Raw genomic sequence first — 25,931 nt, 5'->3', positions numbered from 1 at the left:
TGAGATCATTATGGAAGCCCTAATCCAATATGACCAGTGTCCTTTTAAAAAGAGGACACAGAGATACACATAGAAAGAAGGCGATATGAAGAGACACAGGGAAAAGCCAGTCATGCTAAGAAGAGAGGCCTAGAACCAATCCTTACCTCATAGCCCTCAGGAGGAACCAACCTTGTTGACTCTAGAATTGGGAGACTACAAATTTCTGTTGGCACCCATTTTGTGGTACTTTGTTACAGCAGTCTCAGCAAACTAATACAATTACATAAAAATTAACAAGATTATTATAATGGATAGATCAAGTTGTCAATGCCTGAATCTGCTCATCAATCTTCACATCACAAACAGAGACAGGAAGGCATTTTGTATCTCTTGCTAGAAGTGGAGAATACGACTTATGAAGCAAATGAAATGTGTGTACCTGTTTGACCTGTTTGACCTTGACAATAAATTATGAGGCAAGAAAAGTTACTTTAGATTCTCTTGGTGTTGGTATATAGCATAATAATAGTACATAATTCATAGTGTTGTGGTAAAGATCAAATATGACAATAGAGGTAGAGCCCTTAGCATAGTATAGTCTCAATTATTTATATAGTTGGGTATTAGTTAGCACATTTATATACTTGGATATTAGTATAGCACTCATGCATAGTATAGTTGTTGTTATTTATATACTTTGGTATTGGCTAAATTCCTTGATATAATTGCCATCAATATTAAATGCTGTGATATTTATTATTTATTCTGTATGTGTTTACGATATGTGCACACAAGCCCACATAACATTCAACATACTTACAAGGTCCAATCTGAGCCAGTAGTGGGCCAAATGAACTTTCACTATTCATTCCACTCCCCATTCTCACATAACTCCTCAAAACCACCTGGCCCCAAGCTCACCTTTGGTAGAAGATGCAGGAAAGAAGCATTGTGAATCGTGGAAAGAAAAGCCAAGGCAAGGGTTAGGAGGGAAAGGCAAAAGGAAGGGCAGTTTTAAGAAGGTTAAGTATTCCACTAAATACGCTCCCAGATTCAGTCATTCCATGCCTGCCATTTTCAGGAAAGATAAACACCGTCTTTCAGCATCCACAGGGTCAGACCTTGGAGAGAATCAGTGTTTGCAGCCAGCTGGATCATGTTTGGACAAGAGGCAGAACACATCTGGTGATTAATAGTGATAATTGCTCTTTGGTTAAGAGCCATCATTTAGATATAGGAAATGTTGCAGCTGACAACGATTGTGAGTCAGGTGACTGCATCCAACAAATTTTCATTTCAATTTTTCAAACATTTATTTGGCTTGAGAGAGAGGATCAAAGGTTAAGGAAATACAGAGCACATTTTCAGCAGATATACAGTCTTGTTGGTATCACAGGAAAATAACCCTAAGTAAGACACAGAAAGATATAACATCAAGAGTGTTACAAATCTCATGGGCCTACATGAGATTAAAGCAAAATAAGGTATCAAATCAGAGAGTTTTTATTTGGCTAAAAAGATTGTGAAAGTCCTCATGGATAAAGTGGAATTTCAGAGAGGTTTTTAAGAAAAAGGAGTAAGGTGGAAGACAGTGGTGGAGTGAGGGAAAGAGAGTTTGGGGATAGAGAAGGGAGAGCATTTCAGCAGGACTCTGAGGTTGTCAGATAAAGTACAGGACGCCCAGTTAAATTTGAATTCAGATAAATTGCATATAGTTTTTTAGTATAAGTATGATCTATTTGGGTCATATATTTGGGTCATACTTGAGTTTGAAATGCCCTGAATGTGTTTAGAGAAACAGGCAAGTTGTTTTATAAAAGTTTAGGCTTCATAGAGGAAGGAAATGGGTGATGATGTGGGAAAGTTGTTTTGGTCACATACAGAGGCTTTAGATTACAGACAGAAGAAGAAAAATGTGATTTTATGGGGACTTTGGAGACATTTTTTTTTCCTGTAGGAGTGATATGATCTGACACGACCTATAGGAAAAATAAGATGGCAGTGATAAGAACAAGAAAAATTGAGATAGGAGATTGGTCAGGAAGTGACAGATAGTGAGGATGTTAATTTAGATGATGGAAATGGTTTGTAAATGGACGTGGCTGAGATACAGCAGAGCAGAAGCAATAGATTGGATCTCAGAACAAAAGAGATGTGGAGTCAAAACTGCCTGCAAGTTTATTCCTATTGACTTGGAGGATGACGATTTTTGTTAGCAGATGTATAAGGAGGAGAATCTGGTTTTAGAAAAAAAAAAAACAGATAATAGGAAACAAGGGTCATGTCAGGAGGATCTGGCCAGGTGGGCGTCCAGATACAGATGCTCAGTAAGCAATTACAAATATTTTTCTGAACTCAATAATTTGGGATTTTAGATATTTAAGCTGTCACCTTAGTGAGTTGGTCAAACCTCAAGGAATCCCGCTAATTCACCATTAGAGGCCAGAGAGGAACCAATGAGGGAAGAGCAAAAAGACCAGAAGAACAGCAATAATGAAAAAACTGCTCCAAGTCTTGGAAATCCTGAAGTCCAGGTCAGTCACCACTCTTAAATCATTCAGAGAACCCAAGAGTATAGATTGAGAACCAGCAACAGTGCTGGTAATTTTGGAGAGTTGTTTCAGGAAAGTAGCATGGGTGGGGCCACGGTTTTGGAGACTGAGCAGTAAATGGTGAGAGAGCAGAGGAAACCAAAGATGTAAGATGTGAGAGGACTGGTGTTTGAGGACAAAACCAAGGGGAAGAAGCCAGTGGGGAGGGAAGACTGAAGATTTGCTAAAAGAATGGAGCAAAGTCTGAAAAGGGTGTGCAGCAAGAAAATTAAATGCATATGTGGAGAGATTGGCCTTCGAAAGAGGAGAAAATCATCCTCAGGGTTAAATGGAGGGGAGGAAAGCCCGAAGTTTAAGGCTTTGATGCCATGACGCTGAGGAATCTGGTTGTTCAGTCTCCGCGTTTGAGTAAGGAAAGAAGTGCCATTATGTGCTTTGAAAGGAGCAGGGTGGAGCGGTCAAGGGACACAGACGTAAGTTCCAGTCTCCTGCCACATCTTACGGCACATCACAGACATCTTTTATGTAGATCTCGAGCAAAATGGAAGAAGTAATAGTGAGTGTGGCGCTACAATGCATTTTGTCACAGCAGCAGTAACCTGGTAGCAAAAAACATAAGGAATGGAGTCTCCTCTATTTGCTGAGCGCCAGCCGCACAGCAGCCTGGCTCCTCCAAAAGCACTAGACTCGCATCAGACACCAATCTGTTTTTTTAAAGCGTTATCACAATTGTGTGGCCTTCCTTGTGTGGCAAGTCTGATCTGACATAGTTCACAAAAATAGAAAACCACCAATTTTATTCCTGTGGCTTCCTACCCATTGTCTGAGCATCTCATAATGAGTCTGAATATAGAAACACTGTTATTTAGCTTAATGATATGGTCTTGTGATTATGGAATTCCTGGTTGAAGGGGCTTTCAGTTACATTCAGAAAATCCCATTGATCCCATCAATGCTAAAAACAACCCGTTAGTGTATGGCCTCATTTCATAATGACTATTAGCTGGACTTATGGAAAAGGATAAGGCAAGAATTTCTTTCTCCTCATTATCCATGTCTAAAATAAGTACAGCTATAAATATGCCAATACATATGTTATATGATAAGGACTTTCTAGTACATGTGCTTAGGAAGTAATACATGGCAGTTACCCTTAAAAAGGCAATTACAAAGAAAAAAAATGCAGATCCTCATTTCTAAGACTAAGAAATGTTATATCAGAAGAATTAAAATAAGCATGCCTGAATATATAGGACCATAGAAGCAATGAAAGTTAGATTTGGAAGGGAATTTAGGGAGAATTATATGCAATCTCTTCCCTTTAAGTCTGAGGGATCTGAAGCCCAGAGGAGAAAATAGCTTACTGAAGAGCACAATCTAGTTCAGCCTCAAGTCTTCTGACCCACAGTCACTGCACAGTTTCCCTCTGCCACAATGACAAATTTCTATCAGGCTTCTGAGGAATTATTTCCAGGGCCAGAACAGTGAATATATGGCATATACTGGGCACTCATTGAATTTTTTAAAATTATTTATTTTGAGAGAGAGAGAGAGAGGGAGCACTGTGTGAGCAGGGGGAGGGGCACAGGGGGAGGGAGAGGGAGGGGAAAGAATCTCAAGTGGATTCCCCGCTTAGCGCAGAGCCTGATGTGGGGCTTGATCTCAAGACCCTAAGATCATGACCTGAGCTTAAACCAAGACTTGGATGCTTAATCAACTGAGCCGCCACCCAGATGTCCCTGAATGTGTTTTTGTTTTGTTTTTAATTGGACAACTGTATCTCTGTTTTGGTCACTGACGCCCCTGGGAATTAGAGAATCACCCTCCATGTGCAGTTTTTCCAGCACCTAATAAGGCTATATAAGGCACAATGACTTAGAAAAATATAATTTAGAATTAACCATGTATTAACATAATCATTATTTCATAAGAATTTCCCAATTATGTATCAGGGATTATTAATCCATTATTGCAGGTGCTAGAACTAAAACTCAGTAAATTTGTGTCACTTGTTCAAGGTCAAACAATCAGAAATGTTGGAGTTTGAGCCCATTTTTGGTCCTCTGACTCCAGATGTCATGCTTTCTTTGCTATATCTTATGGTTTCTCCAGGATGTTTATAAACTCCAGGAAAAGAAAAACAAACCTTTGGGGGGAAGAGGTAGGGAAGAAAACAAGGAAAGAGAAATATCAGAAATGGTGTGAAGCTCTTACGGAGAATGCTGGTGCCAAAAGAGATCAGAGTTCACATAATAAAGGGAGGATTTGTGTTTACCTTTGGGAGATCTGTCTGGGGCCTCCAAGCCTGGGTTGGCTCCAAAGAGAAGAAAGCAACGTTGTACAACTTGGAAGGAGGTGTTGACTTCTAAATGTGTATGAAAGGCAGTGGGGTAGGAAAAGCACATGTATGGGAATCAGGATACCTGGATTTTAGCCCCAATTCTGCCATTACTTTGTTGTGCCCTTAGAAAAAATCCTTCCTGTTTCGTGCCTCGGTTTTATCAGTTTACAATGAGGTGTGTTCAACTTCATGGTTCTCAAATATCTTTCTCCCTTTCCATCAGTTCCCATTGGTAGAGGCTACCAATAATTTGAGAAATGCCTGAAGTGAGACTCTGTAAACTGAGAATGCAAACTACTTTCTTGCCTATAAAAAACCTGGTTCCTTTTTCTTTTAAACAAAAACAACTTTTTATACATTCTTCACTAATCACATATAGTGATTATACATGTAATTGATTAGCCTACTACGTTGGGTTATGGAATTATTCTCCCAGAATACTTTAGAAGAGTAATTTGTCCCTTTACACCTTGGTTATATCCGGTAGAAGTTTCATAGGTGACAAAAAATTACAACTGATTTCCAGTGTAGGCACCATCACTGATGATCACTATTGATTTTGGATTCGGAGATTTTGTCAGTAGTAACTATCAATACACTCAAGGGAATTGTTGGTTTATTTTACCATTTTTCTGAGAGATTTTTAGGTCAGAGATTTTAAACTAGAATTGAAAGCTCTTGGGGTACTGAAAAAGTGGAGAAATTACAAATGTTATTTTGCAACTAATGCTGTTTTACTATGCAGATGAAGTCCAGAACGATCAACTAAATAATCAACCACTGAGTTAAGTTCAGAAGTTTTAGTGCAGAACTTAGTGCAGAAAAAAAAGTGCAATTTTTTTCACTTGCATATTGTTTTTGGGTATCTGTGAATATACAGAAATTAATTGTAGCATTTTATCCCTTGTCTAGAGTTTTAGCTTGGTGTGGATGGTGTGTGAAGAGTTTTAGGGGGCTTATGAAGACCCTAAATTAATGGGAAAATTTGGCGCATATATGATTTTGTGAATATAGCTCTCATCAGCTTCTCAAAGATATCATGAAAGGTGACAACAAAGGTTAAAGAACCACCACTCTACATATCCTACAATAATATGCCACAATTCAGGTATTTCTTTGGTAAAATGGGAAGCTGATTTGAATTATAGCTCTAAAATTTTTAATAAACCATTAACCAAATGAGGGTTAATAATAGACCACTACAGGTGTATCATACCTCTTTTATACTTGATACATAAAAAGCCAAATAAACAAAATAAAACCCATTATGGTGCAAAACATTTTGATATAAATTAAAGGTAATCTAAATAAATGAAGGTATATCATATTCATGGATTAGAATATTAGATAATTTTAAGATATTCATTCTCCCCAAATTGATCTACAGAGTCAATGCAATATCAATTATAATTCCAGCAGATTTTTGGGTGGAAATCAACAAGTTGATTCTAAAAGTCATAGGAAGAAGCACAAGGCCTAGAATATCCATAGCAATCTTAAACAGTAAGTACAAAATTGGAGGATTTACACTATTTTATGATTTAACATATAGCTATTATAATTAAAATAGTGTGATACCGCTTGTGGATAGACAAAAAGAACAATGGAACAGAGTAGAGCCTAGAACTAGACCCCCACTTATTCAGTCAGAGGCATCAACACAATCTGGTGGGAAAAGAAGAATCTTTTCAGTAAATTATATAACTGGATATTCTTATGGAAAAAATTGAACCTCAACCCTTACCTTACATGAAACACAAAAATTAATTCAATATGGATCATATACCTAAATGCAAACACTAAAAGAGGGATTTAAGGGAATGAAAACACTATGAATCTTCTCAAAGTCACCAAAAATTATTTTCCTACTTCTTCAAGATATTGTTTCCTAATTCTCTTTCATAATTAAGCACTTAGAACACATTTCAGTTCGGTCTGGGTGGCTCTGAGATAATCAAGCAATCAGCTAAAAAAAGATTTAACTTCTACAATAAGTTAGATATAAAATCTGGCAAACATACATTTTCTTATTACTCTGTTTATTATTGGAAGTTCAGGGCAAATAATTCACTTACCTTTGATGAACAAAATTGCCTAGGTTTAACTCCAATGATTCCAAAAGAGATTTTCCAGTCTTTAATTTAATTTTGTTATGGAGATGAAAGTGTCTCTATATTCTCCTACTTGCTTCTCTTCCCACTGCCCATTCCCAAAAGTAAAAAATAAAACCTAACGACAAGAACAACAGTAACAGTGAACCATGCAACACAAAGTCATTTACCGGAGTCCGTAGAGAACCGTTCCATCAGGATGCAGTCGGATCATTCGATTTTTCACCGTAACCCCATGCACAAATGATTTCTTGTCATTCAGAAAGTAGGTGTCTGGCACCCAGAGTTGGTCAGCTACCCTGTTGTCTAACGTGAGGTTTAGCGGGATTCCAGAATAAGAAAGCCTTTTGTCTTTCCAAGACTGCTGGAAATACATGGTGAGTGTATAATCCTGTGAAACAAATGAAACACAAAACCCAAAAAATTTGATCATCATCATCATCATCATCATCATCATCATCACCATCATCATCACCATCATCATCAAAGGCCTTTCATCATGAAAGTGACAGTCTGTGGTATCATATGTTCCCAGAGACCACTGTTCTGCTGTCCCCGAAGTTACACCTGAATACACGGAAATCTGCACCTCCAGGTATAGGGCAACCAACAGGTTAGAAGTACCAGAGCAATAACTGAAGGCATGCACAAGTGTTCACTCCAATGTAGGGAAAATCCATTTAATTGAATTTTGAGGTTTGAAGTTAAGGTAATGGTCATGGGGTGAGGTCATAAAGGAAAGTTGTGCTGAGAGATCCATGTTCACAAAAATCTACCTCTGGATATTATATTTATGGTACTATTTGGTGGGGGGGAAACGTGTGCTCAATAATAACTAAAGATTGATGCACTTGAAAGGAGGTGTTTTCCAAACTGCAAATGCCTTTTGAATGAATACTGCTCTTTGCCTTATAAAGGTCATCAATTACCATTATCTGGATCTTTCTAGCAAATTACAACTTGTCTACTGGTACTAAAAAGTAGTTTATAAAGCACGTTTGGATGGAGATATTTATTTGGCCTGAGAACTGAAATCAGTGGTGGAACTGCTCAACTATTTCTCTCTTATCTCATGCCTGCTTTGTTTTAAGAACTGGTTTGACTTCAGAGATGGGTTTGTATTTGAGTTTGTTTCCTCACCTCTTGTAAAAGGTAACACTAAGGACGTCCTTTTGCATTTTTTTTTTTTTTTCCGCCCAAATTTCCCCTGGCAGTGAGAGACAGGAAGATTTGGGCTCAATAAATAAATCAAGCTACTAGAGAGGAACCATGATGATTATCTGAGTTTTAGCTGTCTGTTTTTAAAGAACTCTAGTAATACAAAGTAATTGTCCATTAAAAAATGGTAGCAGTAAAATCATAGTCTTTAAGATGTGAGTCCCAATGTAATAAAAATAGAAAGTTCACTTTTTCTTTTACAGGATATTTATTTATCAGTAGTGACTGTGAATGCTTTCGCAGCAGTTAAGAAAACACTGCAGAACTCCTGCACAATGTCTGTGTACCTTTATTGTTGTCTACACAACTAACCACATCATACCTCACTCACATCTGGGCAAACCGTACTTTATTTAGAATGCTTTATGGATCTATATGCATTTCTGAAAAATCCCAAAATATAAAACAATATTCATTCTGGATAATGAGTTCCAGTGTCCTTTAACCATTATATTCAAGAACACTTACACTGTTTACTCAGAAGGCACTGTGCAATAATTCAAAGCCATCTTTTCTTGTTCATTAGCTCTTCACTATTAATCACACAATATTAATCACACACACCTTAAAGGTCTAAAAGCTCCTTCCACCTTACCTACATTTAACAAAAAAGAAAATCCACAGTGTTACATACAATTCCCTTCTCAAATGCTACTATTCTCAACTGTATTGTCTTCAATTTCTTAACATAACACCTTTTTGGAAGAAAAATGAATTGGGCAGATTCTGGGTCTTAGATTTCAAAATACCTTGATTCTAAGATCTAGCACATGTACAGCTATGTAGCCACAATGAACTTAACCCTCTATATATCAGATGGCTCATTTTTAAAACAAAAATAATAGCATTTACTGGCTTACTATAAACATTACTTGGGAAAATTATGGGGAAGCCTCCTTAGAAACTGTAACATGCTAAACAAATATATTAACTTCAAAATTGTTGCTATCTAAAGATTAATATCATGCTTCCAAATTACTTTGAGTGTGCATATTCATTTTCCTAAGCATTTCTATTTTTAAAGAGATGTTTATGGGAAAAAAACCCTCGTAGGCAGAAATACCCCACTGACAATGAAAATAAGCAATTGTCTGTAATCAATCGCAAGGCTTGGTGTCCAGTTCTTATTTGTAATTCAGTCAATGTAGGAAAATTAATAATTAGCCACAGACATGTTAATGTAAACTTTGCCTCCGTGAGCAGCGCAGTCAGCAACAGAATACACTGTTTCAGTATTCATGCCCAATAGTCATTAGCTTCCAGATCTTCACAAGTGGGACAAAGGATTTCCTCACGATGAGACCCTGGGGCTAAATTCTTATTCCACCTTTTTCTCAATAGAGCTTTGGCGTGTGATGGGGAAAAACTTATTCTTGTAAAGTAAAAGGGTTATCATGGCGGAACAATACTCATAATAAATACTATAATGAAAATATGAGTTTGTGGTAAGTAAACAATGGAGAGTCAAAAGGAGAAAATAGTGTACACATGAGTAATCTCTGCATAGATTTAAGTAAGCGCGTGTGCATGGGTGCATGGGTGTGCATGTGTGTAGACCTTTTCTCTTCCTTTTCTGGAAACTGTTTTGTTTCCTGTGGAGAGAGAACTGTACGCATGCAGTGAGACCTTTGCTCTACACAACTCCTACTCTGTTTTCACTAAATATGGGCTAAAAATCACATCATGGTTCGAAATTAAAACAGTAATTTATTACCCTATTTGCAAGAAAAAGTAATTCGGTGCAAAATATTTCTGCTTGTATCATGTTACATTTGGAAGTGGCACCCTTCACAACTTTTCTTATGTATTTCTAGCATTATTATTCTAATCTATGACCTGATTCCAGGATAAATGGAAATATGGACATATGAGATCGATAAACTTAATGAAAACTTTTTTGAAGATAATGATAATCATGGTGATAATGATGAACATCATGGAAAGACTTAAAATACAGCCATATCTCCTTTTGTACTACTTGTTATTATAGTGCACGCATAACAACAATCTCTTTCTCCTGGAGAATGTTCTGTGCTCTGTGGTTCTCATAGTTTTTCATATCTCTTGTCACATTTTGTTCTCACAACCTTGTGAGATAGGCAAATTCTCTCTGAGAGAATTGATTATTTACATGTCTGAGGAACTATTTGCTGTATTTAAAATAAATTATTCTAGCTGCATCTTAATAGAAATATTAACAGTGACATCTGTCTATGACTCATTTTGGTGTATTACATTTTTAGATGGAAAAGAAAGGCTTAAAATTGCTGTATTTTGTCCTCTCATTCAACAGATTTTCTATTAATTCTTCATTAGTCCGAAGCACAAGCACTCAAGGAAGGATGGAAAATTTTTCAGAAAGAAATTAAAGGTAGCGATACTTTGAACAAGAACGCTAAAACGATTTTTATTCGAGATGTACTTAGAGTTGTTCAACCAGCTTTCTCAAGTATGCAAGCTACTCTGTGAGAGGAAGAGCGACATATTTAGAAACTATGGGCCACAGGGGTTCTCTGACACTGACGCAAATTAAGGGGATTAATGGGTGTGAGTTGGCTAATGAAATTGGTCAGGCTAATTCAGGCATGAGAGAATTTGATTCATTGGAGAAAAGCAAGAGAGAGGATACCAAATCAATAGTGCTCGATTACACTCCCAAAGGGCATACTTTTCAAATCTAAAAATGTTAGGGGAATAAGAAAATATTTATCATAAATAAAAATAATTATTGTGGAGACTAAAGGTTAAATCAGTGGTTTTAAACCCAGGGCAATTTTGCCCCCAGTGGACATTTAGCAATGTCTAGAGACGGTTTTGGTTGTCACAACTGGGAGTAATGATGGGCGCCTGGGTGGCTCAGTTGGTTAAGCGACTGTCTTCGGCTCAGGTCATGATCCTGGAGTCCCTGGATCGAGTCCTGGGATCGAGTCCCGCATCGAGTCCCGCATCGGGCTCCCTGCTCGGCGGGGAGTCTGCTTCTCCCTCTGACTCTCCTCCCTCTCATGTACTCTCTCTCATTTTCGCTCTCTCAAATAAATAAATAAAATCTTTAAAAAAATACCCCAAACAACAACTGGGAGTAATGGTGTGTGCTATTGGCACCTATGGGTAGAGGCCCGGGATGCCTCGCAGCATAATGCACTACACGGCACAGCCCCCACAACAAAGAATCACCTGGCTCAAAATGTCACCAGTGCCAAAGCCAAGAAACCCTGCCTTAGATGAAAATACCTTTCCTTTCAGTATTAATAAAATACTTCGAAATCCTTTATCACTATTTATCATGAAAAATATGTATATTAACAGGTCTACCTGAGCTTTTAACGTATTCCTCAAAACTTTTGTGCCAGGGAATTCTGGCATTAGACGGTTTATAATTTGCCACTTTATCATAAGAAATCATTTGATAAAAATCCATTTTCTAGCACTGGAATAAGGAAAAAGGGTTATGTGTTTTATTGAGGTCTGCTTCTTACCAGAATGAGCTCTGAGACTTTATAGTGGGTTGGAAAAGTGAGTCTTTTATGAGCTGCCTCCATGATCAGCACACCTCTCAGGCTAGCTTGTTAGGGAAGAGATAAAATATTGCTTTAACATCCAGTAATATTGCATCCACTCAGAAAGATCATATGAACGATCCCTTCTTTTCAAAGAATTCTTAAGAAAGGGAATGTGTGTGTGTGTGTGTGTGTGTGTTAAAGAATCAGTGCTCCCACACACATTTTTGTTTTATCTTTCATAAATTTGAATAAACATTATAAAGCATTCCAACTACAAATCCTTGTCCCCTGTCAAATGTTCATGCCAGTTCAGTTTTCCCCAAGAGCTGATTGTTGTAGAGATGTGCATCATTGCCTGCCAGGTCTAGAGTCCCTTCTGTGAGGGAAACTGCCCTGCTGACAGCTCCTGCTGATTGAACAAGGCCACATTCTACATCTCATCTCATGATCCTGCCCTCCTCCACCTTGGGAACAGAGAGTAGATACCTGATTTAAAAGCAGCTGATCGACAGGCAGGAAATAAATCTGTGCCTGGCTCAGAAAGATGAGATGAACCAATCAGAGTCCTCTCCCAGAAATCAGTTCTTGCATAAAGAATCTGAGACAGGAGCTGTAGGACTAAATGGAGAAGTCATGACCTAGAACTAGGGTGCACTGTTATTATGTGGTTGTGAGAGAGGAGAGACTGCTAATAAAGAGAGGAAGCCAGCCTGCACAGAAAGAAAGAAAACGGAGAAAGATGCAAAAACTAGCCACCAGATGAAGAGTCTGACATCGTTAGAGAACGAATGACTGAGTTCAGGAAGGCGTTTACTTCCTATTTCTAGTTCTCATGAGGTGTGGACATGTGGGCATGTTTGATACTTTCACTTCCCAGGAGCCCTTTTCCTGTTACTACAATAAATTCCACTTTCTTTGTGCTGAGTTATTTTCATTTTTATGTTCTCTGACTAGAAAAAGCCATAATAATGATGCTGATCAACATCCATATCAGAATCTCATTAAGGACAAATTGCACATATTAAGGAAACCCAACAAAACCTCAATCATCTGGCTCATCTTCCAGATTTCAATAAAGGGAGCTATTATGAGAAACCTGAGACCCAGAGATGTTAAATGGCTGAAAAACAAAAGGGAGACACATTTGGCTTTGTTTATTAACCAGAAGAGCAAAGAGAGAGAAGGGAAATGTATTTTACTTCTATCAAGACAATTCCCTATCCAACCCAATGACGATTATGAAGAAAAGTAAACTGGAGATCAGTGTGTATGCTGGCAATAAGTAGTATAGCTTGTAAGGATAGGAAAAAAAAAAAACCATACATCTTGCATTTCATGCAAAGTTTAGTGGAAAATGACCTGATAAATAAACCAATTTAAGTTGTAATTGAAATGAATCACACAACATCTGTTTCTAATGCAAGCTCCTGTTTAAATGAATGTTTTTGTATCAGTGTCTGATGAATCACGGACCTGTACCCCTGAAACAAATAATACATTATATGTTAATTAATTGAATTTAAATAAAATAAATGAATAAATAAAATACACGCATTCTCATTGCTTCCAAAACCCATGTTCTCATTCATTATTTTTATTTTTTGCCTACTGTAGCCTCATGCCATGCCTCAAAGAACATAGTCTTCTTTACCGTTTTCCTCATCCTAAATAGTCCCATTTGGTTTATCCATCTGTGTAGTCAGAATTTTTGTCAGTCTTGTGTTCTGTTCTGAACAATTCTGGAATTGATCAACCTCGTGGGAGAAGTTATGGGCTTATACTAAAACAGAGGCACCGCAGAAGATCACCTGGGCACACTGTTATACATGAACACATATGTGACATGGATGTGACAACTGGAGAAAGCACTTGGGTTCTGAGGCAATGAACTGCACGACACCACGACTGTTGGAGACTAAGACTGTACAATATAAGAATTTCAGCATTTGTAATCTCATACCTACTGTAGAAGCTATAAAAATTTGTTGTCTTTAAAAATATAAAAGCGTTTTTCTGTACAAAAACATCCAATATCTTAAAATGGATATGATAAAATTAATGTTTCATACAGTGACAGTTTAAACGTCTTATGTTCTAAAATCTGAATAATCAGAAGCTCAAATAATTAGAGTTATTTCCCTGGTGAGATATATTGAAATGTTGGACCTGAAGTGGGGACAATTTTCTAGAAACTTCTGGGTCAAAAAGATCTTGGGTTATTAGAATGACTGATCCATTGTGTCAACATTTCATGGCTGTTTACTATATTTAAAGATTTGTATTATGCCAGTTGCTGAGGAGAAAAAGTGGATTGATACATTTTTCTTGCCTGCCTCAAGGAACTCACATGTCAGTGGGTGTGACTCAGCACCGCCTAGTCCCAAGCCACCCTGCTGTCCTCTGTAGTCTTCACAGTTCTCCCATCACCTGTGTAACCAGCTCTCTGCACCAAATTCCCTCCACTTCAAATACTCAGAGAATTCGGAATAGTTCCACTTGTTTTCATTGGCAGCTGCCTACTCAAGGAGACAAGCTTATTGAGTAGGAGGATATCAGTTTAACAAGCTCTGGCATTAACCTAGGGAATAAAGAGCTAGGTCAGAGTTGACTTAACACAGCACTGAAGGGGAGGTGGAGAAGAGGAAAAATGTGTGAAGCAGTGAAGTTAGAAGAGAGCATCAGGGATGACCCTTGGGTTTCTGACGTAAGTAAGTAGATAGATAATAAGAATTGAAGATCTGGGGCTGAGGATGACTAATGTATTTCAGGCTGGTTTGTGTTCTGGGTGTCAGTGGCATTTGCACATAGAGGTGCCAAGTGAGTAGTTATGGCCCAGGATATAGGAAGAGAGGGCTCAGAGGGAAACAAAGCCATGTGAGTCACAAGTGATAGATGAAGTCCTGGGAATGAATTGGCTCACCATGGTGACAGTATAAGGTGAGAAGATAGAACCCCTGGGAAATTTAATTCTGCGATTAGTCACTCACTCCTTTGAGCTCCCACAACTCTGCTCCTATTTTGATTGTAGTACTTACAGTTATTTCCCAGTCCCACAGATTTTGAGCTCCCCAAGGGCAAAGGATTTTTATTTTATTTTATTTTTTATTTTTAGTTCCTAGCATAGTGTGCAGTAGATAGCATGTGCTCTGATATGTTAGCCGAATGTGAATTAAGTAGTGCTGTGTGTTTGTAGCACTGGATATAAGCACTAAGTATGTTATTGCAAATTCATCTTATTACATTCCAATTTTCTGAAAAACTTATCATCCTTAGATAATATATATGGGGACTTTCAGTTAACTAAAATAATTACTAACCCAGATTTTTTTCTCTAACTTATCAAGATTAATGGGTTTATAATTCCCACTAACATAGGTAACTGATAAATTTCTGGGAAATGAGAAAAGGATATGGAGTTTAAAATAACTTTGCTCTTTAGGAATGAATTAACAGTGACTCTCTACAAAATACTAATAGATATTTTGAAATATATCAAATGAAATTTCATTGATACTTTCAGTAATAACTTGTTAATTTTGGAAGTATAAGCCTATTTATGCCAAAACTTTAAAAATGGACTGTATTCAGTGCAATTCTTGATCTCATTTACAAATTAGTCAATATTCAAAGTTATCAGTAAAGTATAAGATAGGTGATTAATTCATCAAGAGAATAATTCATAAACATTACTGATGTTTAAAACCACATAATTAATTACATATGCATGACACACTAGGTTTTTTCAAAGTTCCTTAGTTCCAGAGATTCCTAGAAAATTAGTGTTTCCATTTTCTCTAACATTTAAGTAAGAGCAGAAATAAAATCAGATGCATGGTGGATCTAGTGGAACATTCAGAATGTGGTAGTTTTGGCTGACCATCCTGAGTTGAACTATGAATATATGACCAGAATGGTAACCATTAGGTGGTATGCATGGCAATTCTAGAAAACTAAGCTATGGAGTGATATAAGTTGGGAAAAAATATGAGAATCAGAAAACCAAGATTTTATCAAAACACATACTACTTACAAGAGATGGAGAAAACTTTGTGATCGTTTTCTAGCCCAGGAAGGCAGTCTTCTCTTGTAAATTGTGATCTTGTAATGTGAACAGAGCTTAAAATGGAGCAGTCAATAATAAGATTCTATTATGTTTTGTTGGAGGAGAATGAGATCTTAGTCACTCTTAAAATTAATAGGGCGGAAGGGATGAATTATTATGGGATACAGTGATATCTCTCTCAAGAGCCAATTATTTCCAATATCTTTTAGAGCTGTCACTTACCCTTCCAAGAAGGAAACTTTTGGAAACTCTCAGGAGCTTTATTTTCAGACTTTCTAATAGGAAGATGGATTTCCATCAAATTAGCCATCAAATTATCATCCAAAAGAGACTATGGGTAATGGTCTCTTGGGAGTCCCTGGGGAACTCTCAAAAGAGAATGGGTAGCCAAATTATAGTGCCCAAATGTCAACTTTATCTTGTTTGCTCTCTTACCCCACCCTCTCTTTTCTGTACCATTTGCTTTGTTTAGTTTTAATTTTACATTCAGAGACTATCAACACTTGGTGGCTATTTTTCTTTCTATCTGCTTTAAGAAAATAAGATCATTCTACATATACTACCTTTTTATCATGAAAATTAGTACCTTTTCTCTACAGCTATTTACTTATTTATTTGTCATCTATTTGTTTATTGTTTATCAAGATCTCTTACTCCATCCTACTTTGTTTCACTAACTAGTTGGTAACTTGGTGGGCAGCCTTTTATATGTTTGCTCATACTCATACAATTATCTAGGAACATATATAGATATAGATGGGACTTTTATCATTTAAAAAAATAACATTATATTATTCACTTCTATGAATCTCTCTTCTCTTCTTTAAGATTTTATCTATTTATTTGAGAGAGAGAGATAGCGTGAGAGTGCATGAATAGGGAGGAGAGAGAGAAACAGGCTCTCAGGGAGCCTGACTCGGCTTGATCTCAGGACCCCAAGATCATGACCTGACCTGAAGGCAGATGCTTAACCAAGTGAGCCACCCAGGCACCCCGGATCGCTCTTTTCTTAATGACAGCACAGAAATTCTTCCAAATCAATGGGTAGAGCTATAACTCATTCCATTTAGTGGATTCACAGTATACTATAGTATAGAAATTAATCATTATTCTATTAATGGTTATTGAGGTTATTTCAGGGGGGTTTTTTACAACTAAAAATAATACTGCAATAAATCTCTCTTTTTGATAGATAGATGTATCACAAGCAGATGTAGTGCTGTTTCAGACTCTTTTGCCTTGTATGATGCTATGCTTTGGAGCTTAATATGACAGCTTGCCAAAGCAAATAAAGTAAATAAAGTAAATAAAGTAAATAAAAATAAAGCTATAGGCTAATGATGTACTATATGTTGGCTAACTGAATATAATAAAAAAAATAAAACTATAGGCTGCTCCTTTAGTACTATAATTTTCTAAATATTGAACTAACTTCAAATTTATAAAAAGCATTAAGTAAGGCCTAAAAGTCAAGTTTATAGAACCAAAAAGCTACATCAATTTCCATACTGGCCATCTCCAGTGGCTCAAACTCATTGAGCATCTGTTCAAACTTCTATTGGTCTTTGACTGGATCTGGCTGAAAAGTGACTTGGCAGACATAGCTGCAGAGAAGGACCTTGGCAATGTAATACCATTTAATGAGAAAAACAAAACAAAACAAAACCTCCAAACTCTAGGAATTTTTTTGGCAGTATAGAAAAAGTGGTTTGTGAATTCTAAAGCGAATAATTCTGATAAACTTAGTATTCCTCTGATATAGTTTCACAGTTGTCAGTCATACCAAACATGCATATTTAAATAGACTTGCATTAAGGATATAGACGGGACCCAACTAGGAATAAAACCTCCATGCTAACAAACTGATCCATTAACTAAGTCTTTGGCAAAAATAGAACTAGGACAGTTGGAATCTAGTTAAGGATTTATTTTCTCACTAGTCCTATGATCTTAGAGCAAATTTGAAATTCAATCTCCTTATCTGTGTGATGGGAAGAAAAACTATCAACAAGTATGTTGGAATAATGAATTAAAATAATGTATGTAATAATCTTAAAAAACTATAAAAACTATAGTTGAATAAATAAGGAAAACCAAGTACTTAAAGCATGTCATAGGACAATGCAATGCCTAATATATATTTCATTCTCTTTACCTAAGTTATCAATTTTCCCCCTCTAGATACTTAATGAGTTGCCTATTACTGAATGTTTAACTGCATGACCAGTACTTTAGTAGGTGCTTTCTATAGGTTATATTGTTTAAACCTCACATCTTTATGAAGTTGGAATTAATATTCCCTTTTTATAAGTGAGACTCTCTGTTTAAGAGATGCCCAAAGTGACTCTGCTCAGAAACATCAGAGTTGTGATTTGAACCCATGTCTATCTGACTTTAAGTTCCTAGTTCTTTCCACTATATAACAAGCAATGGCTAAGTATGTATCATAAGCACAAAAGGTTTTTCTCCTAGGACATGGCTTTTATCTCTTGCCTAAGGCTGACTTCTGACTTGCTTTTTTTTTATGGATGCCAATTAATCATTAACAGTCAGTTCTAATGTAGACTTTTCAGTCCTCTCTGATGTTTTATCCATGACCTTGCCTTAATCAGCTGTTGCTGGTAATGAACACCATGGCCATGCTCTTATCTGTGTGCCGTTGACATCCCCATGGAATGCTAAAGACAATCAACTGTTCATCACTGTCCTGGATGATTCTTCAGATGTTAGCTGAGAGAAAGACAATATTTTTGTTCTATAATAATCCTCAAGGAGTATAGGAAGTAGAATAATATTCTTTTGGTAGGATGGTTTTCACATTCAAAAGCCTGCCAAATTGCACTACTTCCAAGTAAAAGCCTTCTTAATCATTAGCTATGGTAGCAACTACATTTTCCTTGCTGGCAATTATTTCTAAGTAACAGTAAGATGAAAGGCAAACATGGCAAGTGCCTAGAGGTTAAAGATCTCTTAATTTAGATTGTGCATGCATGGTAACACTCTAAGAGAAGAGAGGGAACATACATTTGTTGAAGGTAGGGACTACTATACTTTATTTCTATGCCTCTATCACCAAGATGATAGAATGCCCAAAACAGAATCATGCCCACCCACACTTAAATCTGGTCTTCCATCTCCACCCCCATTCTCAGTGGGGGATGACTCTCAACAATCATCCACCCTGTTGATCAAATCAGAAACTAGAAATCTTTCTTGACTCTTTTCTCTATCTCACCCCATACTAAATAAGTCAATAAAACCTGGCATTTCTATTTCATAAAAATATCTCTTTATTCCATTTAGTTGTTATGATCTAGATTGGCCTTTATCATTTCTCACCTGATTAACTGCAAGAGGCTCCTAACTAGTCCTCTGCTTTTGTCTTGTTCTTCCTTAATGCATTTGATATTTGACAGGTAAAGTGGTATTTCAATTTTTTTAAAATTGCAATTATGATTATGTTGCTCCCAAGGTTAAAGTTTGATGGCCCCTCAATGTTATGAAGATAAAAATACAAATTGCCTAAGGGCAAAATTTGCTTCCTTTATTTCTATCTCTCTAGTTGCATTTCTTTACTTGATTCCTTTTCCACTCTATCATCCAGCCGTGCTGGTCTTCTCTCAGTTCCTCAAACACACAGTGTTTTCTCTTGCTGTGAAGTCCTCTTGGCCTACAACACTCATTCTTCTTTCTTTTGTCCCTGTCCACCACCTACTGATACAGGCCTCAGACTAGAAGACAAATCGCATCTTTTTATCTCAGTCAGAAGCCAGAAAGTCTGGGTTTGGTCTCTCCTATTGCTCCCCCCAGGACTGTCCCTTCATAGCCTGCATTTCTCTGCAAGAAAACTGGCTGGGTGCTCTTCTGTTTCCTCCACTGGACTGTGAGCTCCATGAGGACATATCTATCTTGCTATTCCCTGTGCTGAGGACAGTATCTGCAGTCTAGGGGGTGTCCAACAACTTTTTGTTGAATGAATCAATAAATATTTAGAGGCAAGATAAATCCAGAGGCAGACAGCCCTGTTAAATTGTAGCAGAGGTGAAACATCCTAGGCCTCTGAGTGGGGGCAGAGTAGGAGTAGCATAAGGAGAGGAGTAGAGACAAAACATTGAAAGAAAGAGAATGGGCTTAAATTGGCTGCCATGAATATGGGAAATTAAGAAAATAAGGCAAGCACTAGACGAGTACCAGAATTTAGGGAAAAGTTGATGTATTTGTGCTGGATACTAACTCAAAGAGCTTGAAGATATAAGTATTATAGCTGATAACATAGATATCAGGGGCACAGATTAATGAGTCCTCATCAGCTCTATATGGTTATAGGATTAAACGAGATTATCAAAGTGAATTTATAGATAGAGGCAAGACAAGGGCGGAGGTCAGAAGCTTGGTGCATATCAGTCTTTCTTTTTCCACTGGCTGACAGCCAAGTTGCTCTTTCAGTGTGTGAATGCGGGGCAATTGATCCATCATCACTGAAGGGAAGAGATGAGGTATTAGTGACTATGAATAGTCTAAATATCAAAATCTATTGATAAACCTCCAAACCTATGTTAACAAAATTCCAATATTTAGCTGAGAAAACTGTTTTCCTATGTAAAATAGAAGATGCCAAGGACAAATAAGACTCACTTTTTAAACTATATTATTTTGTTTATTTTTAGTGTGCCTTATCCACCCCCTAAGGGAGGTGTATGTTTCAAAGTTAGGCATCAGCAGCAAAAATGGCCCAGAAAAAGAAATCGCCTTAAATAATTTACTATCCAGCCAATCAAATTTCTATTATATTGTGGAGTCCCAACACATTCTTTTTAAGCATATTTAACAGGTATTAATTTAGTCATATTCTAAGATCTACATTGTCATAAATTTTTTCTAGATATATTATCTTTAAAAAATTCACATGGGAACTTGGTTTGCTAATGAGAATGAAGCTAAGGATCTGGAGAAGTGGATTTTAGAACTATGGATAATCTTTGGCAAATCAAATTCCCAGCCAGTGATCAATTTCATCTAGTAAAATGAGGAGGTTGCCTAGATCAATGATTCTCACACTCAGTGTATGTAATTAATATCAGGACTACTTGGACTACTGAATGTGATTCCAAGGTGCACAATCCTGAAATTTTTGGGTGGATGTGTCCAAGGACATTATTATGCTATTAACACTCAGATCATAATTTGAGAAATAATGACCTGGGTAGTCCCAAAGCGTTCTTCAAAATCCTCAATGATCCACATCTATGCTTTCATTAGTCCTATAAAATCTGTTCCTGTCTCCATTTAAAATGTTATTCCCTATTTTATCAATTTCCTTTTGCGTTCTCTTTCTGAAGCAAAAGGAATGTAAGCCTGGAAACTTCTCTTAGTGTTGCTTTACAAGAAACACATTTTCTTGAATAACAAAAGAAGAAAAGGGAGAGAGAGAGAGAGTAAAAGAGAGAGGGTCCTATTATCTTTATTTTCATGTACTGTGTATTTTCCTGTCCTTTTCACTGCTTCTAGCTTAACACATTTGTTTTTAAAACATGTACTGAAAATTGAAACCCTAGCTCAGATGTGAGTGGAAATAAAGGATCAGCAAGTAGTATGGCCACTAAAGTAATATCTGCAAACATAATGCAGATTTTATTTTGAAGAGCAGCTTGAGTTCTTTCCAATTCTTTATACCTCATCCGTAGCCATCTCCCCATCCTGAATATGGAAGGGACCTGAAGGACAAGGGAGGTCTTGTATAAAAATGTCACAGAGAGCCTTAGGAAGAAAAAAAAACAACAACAACTATGCCGATGTATATTTTCATCTGCATGGAGCAATGTATATTTTGGTACAGTGTTAAAAATCCTCAAGCAATTTCTCTCATGTCCCCAAGTTTAAGGAGTTATCTATGAATGAGTCAGCCCGAGAGTTGCCATGGTAACAGTTCTCATCCCTTTGGAGTCCAGCCTCTTCTAATGTCGCCACAGAAATACGTTAGTTTCAGGAGGATCTGAAGTTCCTACTACATTTAAATATTCATTATGTTATATATGCATTCCCTGATTTTGCAAGATTACCTGACTAGAAATCATTTTTAGAGCTCTATAAATAGACCTGCTACGTCATGCTCCTTTCTTCCACAAGATAAAAGACAAGTCCATAAAAATCCTTCCTGCATAACACAATCAGTCTCTCTCTCTCCCTTCTTTCCTGGGTATAAATGTGTGCACGTATGTGTGTAATTGGTGTCCTTCATATTTGAAATATTTGAAGAGGACACTCTGGACAGCAATCATAAGCCCCAATTTTCAAGAGAGTGGTTGAAAAGATTTTCAGGCTTGCCACACTGCAACTGCGCATGAATGTAAATGATGCTTTCGTTTAGAGTGTAGTCACTATGGGCAACATTGGTGTGGTTTTCTGATTTATATTCCTGGAACAATCTATTTGACGGATAAAATTGCTCATAGTTGCTATACCTTCAAACAGAGAAGTCTAGACTTTTTTTTGAAAAGCAAGTTTCTCAAATATCTCTCTCAATGTACTTTTTCCAACATCTTTTCCTTCCTGACTACCTGACTACTCAGGCATATCCTGCTGCAGACACAAAGAGCTACTCATTATTTCCTTAACCTTCTTGTATTTTCTCATACTTCAGTCGTTGGTTATACTTTTTTCTCTTCTTGAAATAAAAATTCTACTTACCCACACTATCAAAGATTTTCCCAATCCCCACACCAAGGCAAATTAATCTTCCCCCCTACTCTGCCCTTTGTTACTTCCTTAATGCCTTTACTACAGCATTTACACATTCTATTTACTGTGGTCATGATGTAGCTATTCATCTGCCTGTCTTCTCACGCTAGGCTTTTGAGGTTGTGGCCCATGCCTTATTCATCTTCGTGTGCCCACAATATTTAGCATATAGACACCAATAAATGTTTACTAGACATAAATATGTTAACATAAACTGAATAAAACCTTTTTTTTTAAAGTTTTTATTTATTCATTTGAGACACAGAGATAGAGAGAGAGCATGAGCAGGGGGAGAGGCAGAGGCAGAGGGAGAAGCAGGCTCCCTGCTTAGCCAGGAGCCCGATGTGGGGCTCAATCCCAGGACCCTGGGATCATGACCCGAGCCAAAGGCAGACGCTTAACCATCTGAGCCACCCAGGTGCCCCTGAATAAAACCTTCTTACCATGGTTCAGTAAAACAGCCAACTGAAGACCTTTGGATCTTGGTTGTTGATGGTACAATACAGTGCTCATATTACACCTAGGCTGGTCTTCCTTGTAATATGGTGTTTCTGAGTAACCCACTTCTGAATTAAGCATGATGTGCTGGTTGGCTATGATAGTTTCTCTAAAATCCACTGCTGAGCTGCTCTTTTAGAAACTTTAATCATGTGGTATCATGATTAGAGCACAGGTATTAAAGTAAAAAAGATTTGAATTTAACCTCAGTTTTGTTATTTACTAGCTCTGTTACCAAGTCATTTTACCTTTCTAAGGTCCAGTTTCCTCATTATTAGATGGGAATTTATTGAGATAATATAATAAAAAGTCTTAGTAAAGTACTTTGTATACAACTGTCTAATCAATAAATTGTAGTTATTACTAATGCAAGTATAACTCAGAGATACTTCAAGAGGTTGCTGTATTTCAGTTGTACTCATGATACCACTGGGCATCCATTTAGCGATTGTTATACATGAAATAGTCTGCTGAGAGTGCGCCAGGTCTACAGCTATTATTTCTTTTACATATCTGACCATACTTTGGTCAAATAACTTTCCCAGGCTAGCCACAACACGCTGATGCAAAGAAAGTACTTATATAAACTAGGCACTGTGCTACAAATTTGCCTTGAATATTCATTCTGCATATTAGGTATGTTCTATACTCGATACAGACTCTCTTGAATTTAAGGTAAGACATACACACAAGGTCACAGTTAATAGCATGGAGTAGAAACAAAGACACACCGAAAGGAAGCAGTGTGTAGCAAAAAGAGGAGTTTAGCATGAGTTGCTGGGGAAAGCAGGGGAATTGGAAGTGCTTACAGATAAAGCAAAATCAACAAGTAGCAGAGTCCCCTGAATGTGGGCTGAATGGTGGCTTCCCAAAAGATATGTCCATGTTCTAACTCCCAGGACCTGTGAAAGAAGCCTTATTTGTAAAAAAAAAAAAAAAAAGGACATTGGAACTGCAATTAAGGATCTTGAGATAAGATCATTTGGAATTATTCAGGTGGGCCCAAAAGCCAATTGCAACTGCGCATGAATGTAGTGTAGTCACTATAGGCAACATTGAGTGTAGTCACTATAGGCAACATTGGCGTGGTTTTCTGATTTATATTCCTGGAACAATCTATTTGATGGATAAAATTGCTTATAGTTGCTATACCTTCAAGCAGAGAAGTCTAGACTTTTTTTTGAAAAGCAAGTTTCTCAAATATCTCTCTCAATGTACTTTTTCCAACATCTGTGGAAACATGTGTTCTTCTAAGACATATACAGAGGAGAGATACAAGGAAGAAGAGGAGAAGGTGACGTAAAACTTAAAACCAAGATTGAAATTATGCAGCACAAGTCAAGGAATGCCTAGAGCCATCAGAAGCTAGAAGAGACATGGAAAAATTTTCCCCTAAAACTTTCAGAGGGAGCACAGCCCTGCTGACACCTTGATTTCAAACCTCTGGCTTCCACAACCAAGAGGAAAAAAAAATTCTGTTGTTTTTAAGCCACCTGGTTTGTGGTCATTTATTACTGCAGGTGTAGGAAACAAACACACCTCCTAAAGTTGTTCTTTGGAATTTGGTATATTTTTTGGATATTCACTTACATAGTCACTCAGTCAGCCTTATAAGTAATATTTTAATACTTAGAATTTTAGGTTCTAGAATTTTAGGTCTTATGTGGAATATAGAATTTATCATGTCCCTGCCTTTAGTGTGGTCAGGAAGAAGAGATAAATACACATAGAACAATTAATGAACAATATTTATTCATATACTTAGAGATATTTATTCAGATACTTAGAGATATTATGCAGCAAAGATGGTTTTAGGTGCTGAGGATGCAACAGTGAACAAGACAGAAAACGTCTCCATTTTCAGTGAGATTCCAGGGAGAAACAACAGCAACTTCAAGGCCTTAACACAGGAACAAGCTTGATTGGTTATGAAAAACAAGCTTGTGGGAGTTAAGGAAAAAAAGTAGTAGGAAATAAAAAACAAAAAGGAGACCTAGCATGTATTAAGCATTTCAATAAAGGTGATCTGATATTATTCTTATTCGTATTCTTATTCTTTTCTTATTCTTATTCTTATTCTTATTCTTATTCTTATTCTTCACCCAATTACCAACTAAGCAGTATTTTTAGTATTTGCTGACCAAAAGATAATGTTAGTTTTTTTTTTTTTTTTAAATAGGCAAGAACCAACACTCAGATACCAGGTCAATCAGACCCAGCAGGGAAGTACGTGAATACTTATGGGGTCTGATGGACAAACACCTCCAAAGTGTTTGCTCCATCTATGTGCCATGCAGTATGCACATTATCTCTAGATTTCCAGAGGAAACCACACTAAGAAATGAACATGTCAGTCTTGTCTCCAATGGTTTACTCTAAAATCTTTACCTAAAGTGTTTATGTGTATGTGTGTGTTCCTCTGAGATAGAGCAATCAGTAGAAACCCTTTACATTTTAGAACAGGATACTCTAAAAGTTAAGAACAATAATAAAGGCAAAGAAAGTGAGTTATGGAAGTTAAGTTTTATATAATTCACAATGTGCCTTCACTGCTGGAAAGGCACTGCTCACTCAACTGACAAGTTAAGAGAGAGAAAATGTGGATCCTTATTTTTGGTGGCACCCTCCTAGCCTCCTGTTCTGACCTGCCAGCCACTAGGTAGGCAAGGGGGGAGCATTTTAGTTTGCTGCTCTTTTTCCATAATATACAGAAGTCATACCAGGATAGTGCTGCTGAAAGTATTGGGACAAACTTTCTGAATGCAGTTCACAGCATATTTTTAGTTCATAATGAAAAATATATCTGCAATTCTGGCTCCCAGCAGAAAGGTCGAAGAAATCATGCTTTCTGTGAAGATGAGGTAAATATGAAGCAGAGATGATTTTAATAGAAGAAAATTGAAGAGGAACATATGTATCTATCCTATA

General features: G+C 37.0%; 1 protein-coding gene across 2 annotated transcripts in view; it reads right to left on the bottom strand.

The window, feature by feature from the left end:
* GABRB1 (gamma-aminobutyric acid type A receptor subunit beta1) overlaps positions 1-25,931 on the bottom strand; it is a 380,698-nt gene that overhangs the window by 256,620 nt on the left and 98,147 nt on the right. For both annotated transcript variants that reach the window (XM_064582397.1, XM_064582401.1), the window contains exon 4: positions 7,157-7,377. In XM_064582397.1, the coding sequence (XP_064438467.1) occupies positions 7,157-7,377 (221 nt within the window). The remainder of the gene's footprint in view (positions 1-7,156; positions 7,378-25,931) is intronic.

Source organism: Mirounga angustirostris, unplaced genomic scaffold (assembly GCF_029215605.1).
Source record: "Mirounga angustirostris isolate CCGP_5_RB_7025 unplaced genomic scaffold, mMirAng1.0.hap1 SCAF_2, whole genome shotgun sequence".
Classification (NCBI taxonomy): Eukaryota; Metazoa; Chordata; class Mammalia; order Carnivora; family Phocidae; genus Mirounga; species Mirounga angustirostris.
Note: the sequence above shows the minus strand (reverse complement) of the source record. Positions and strands in the feature narration are given on the sequence as shown.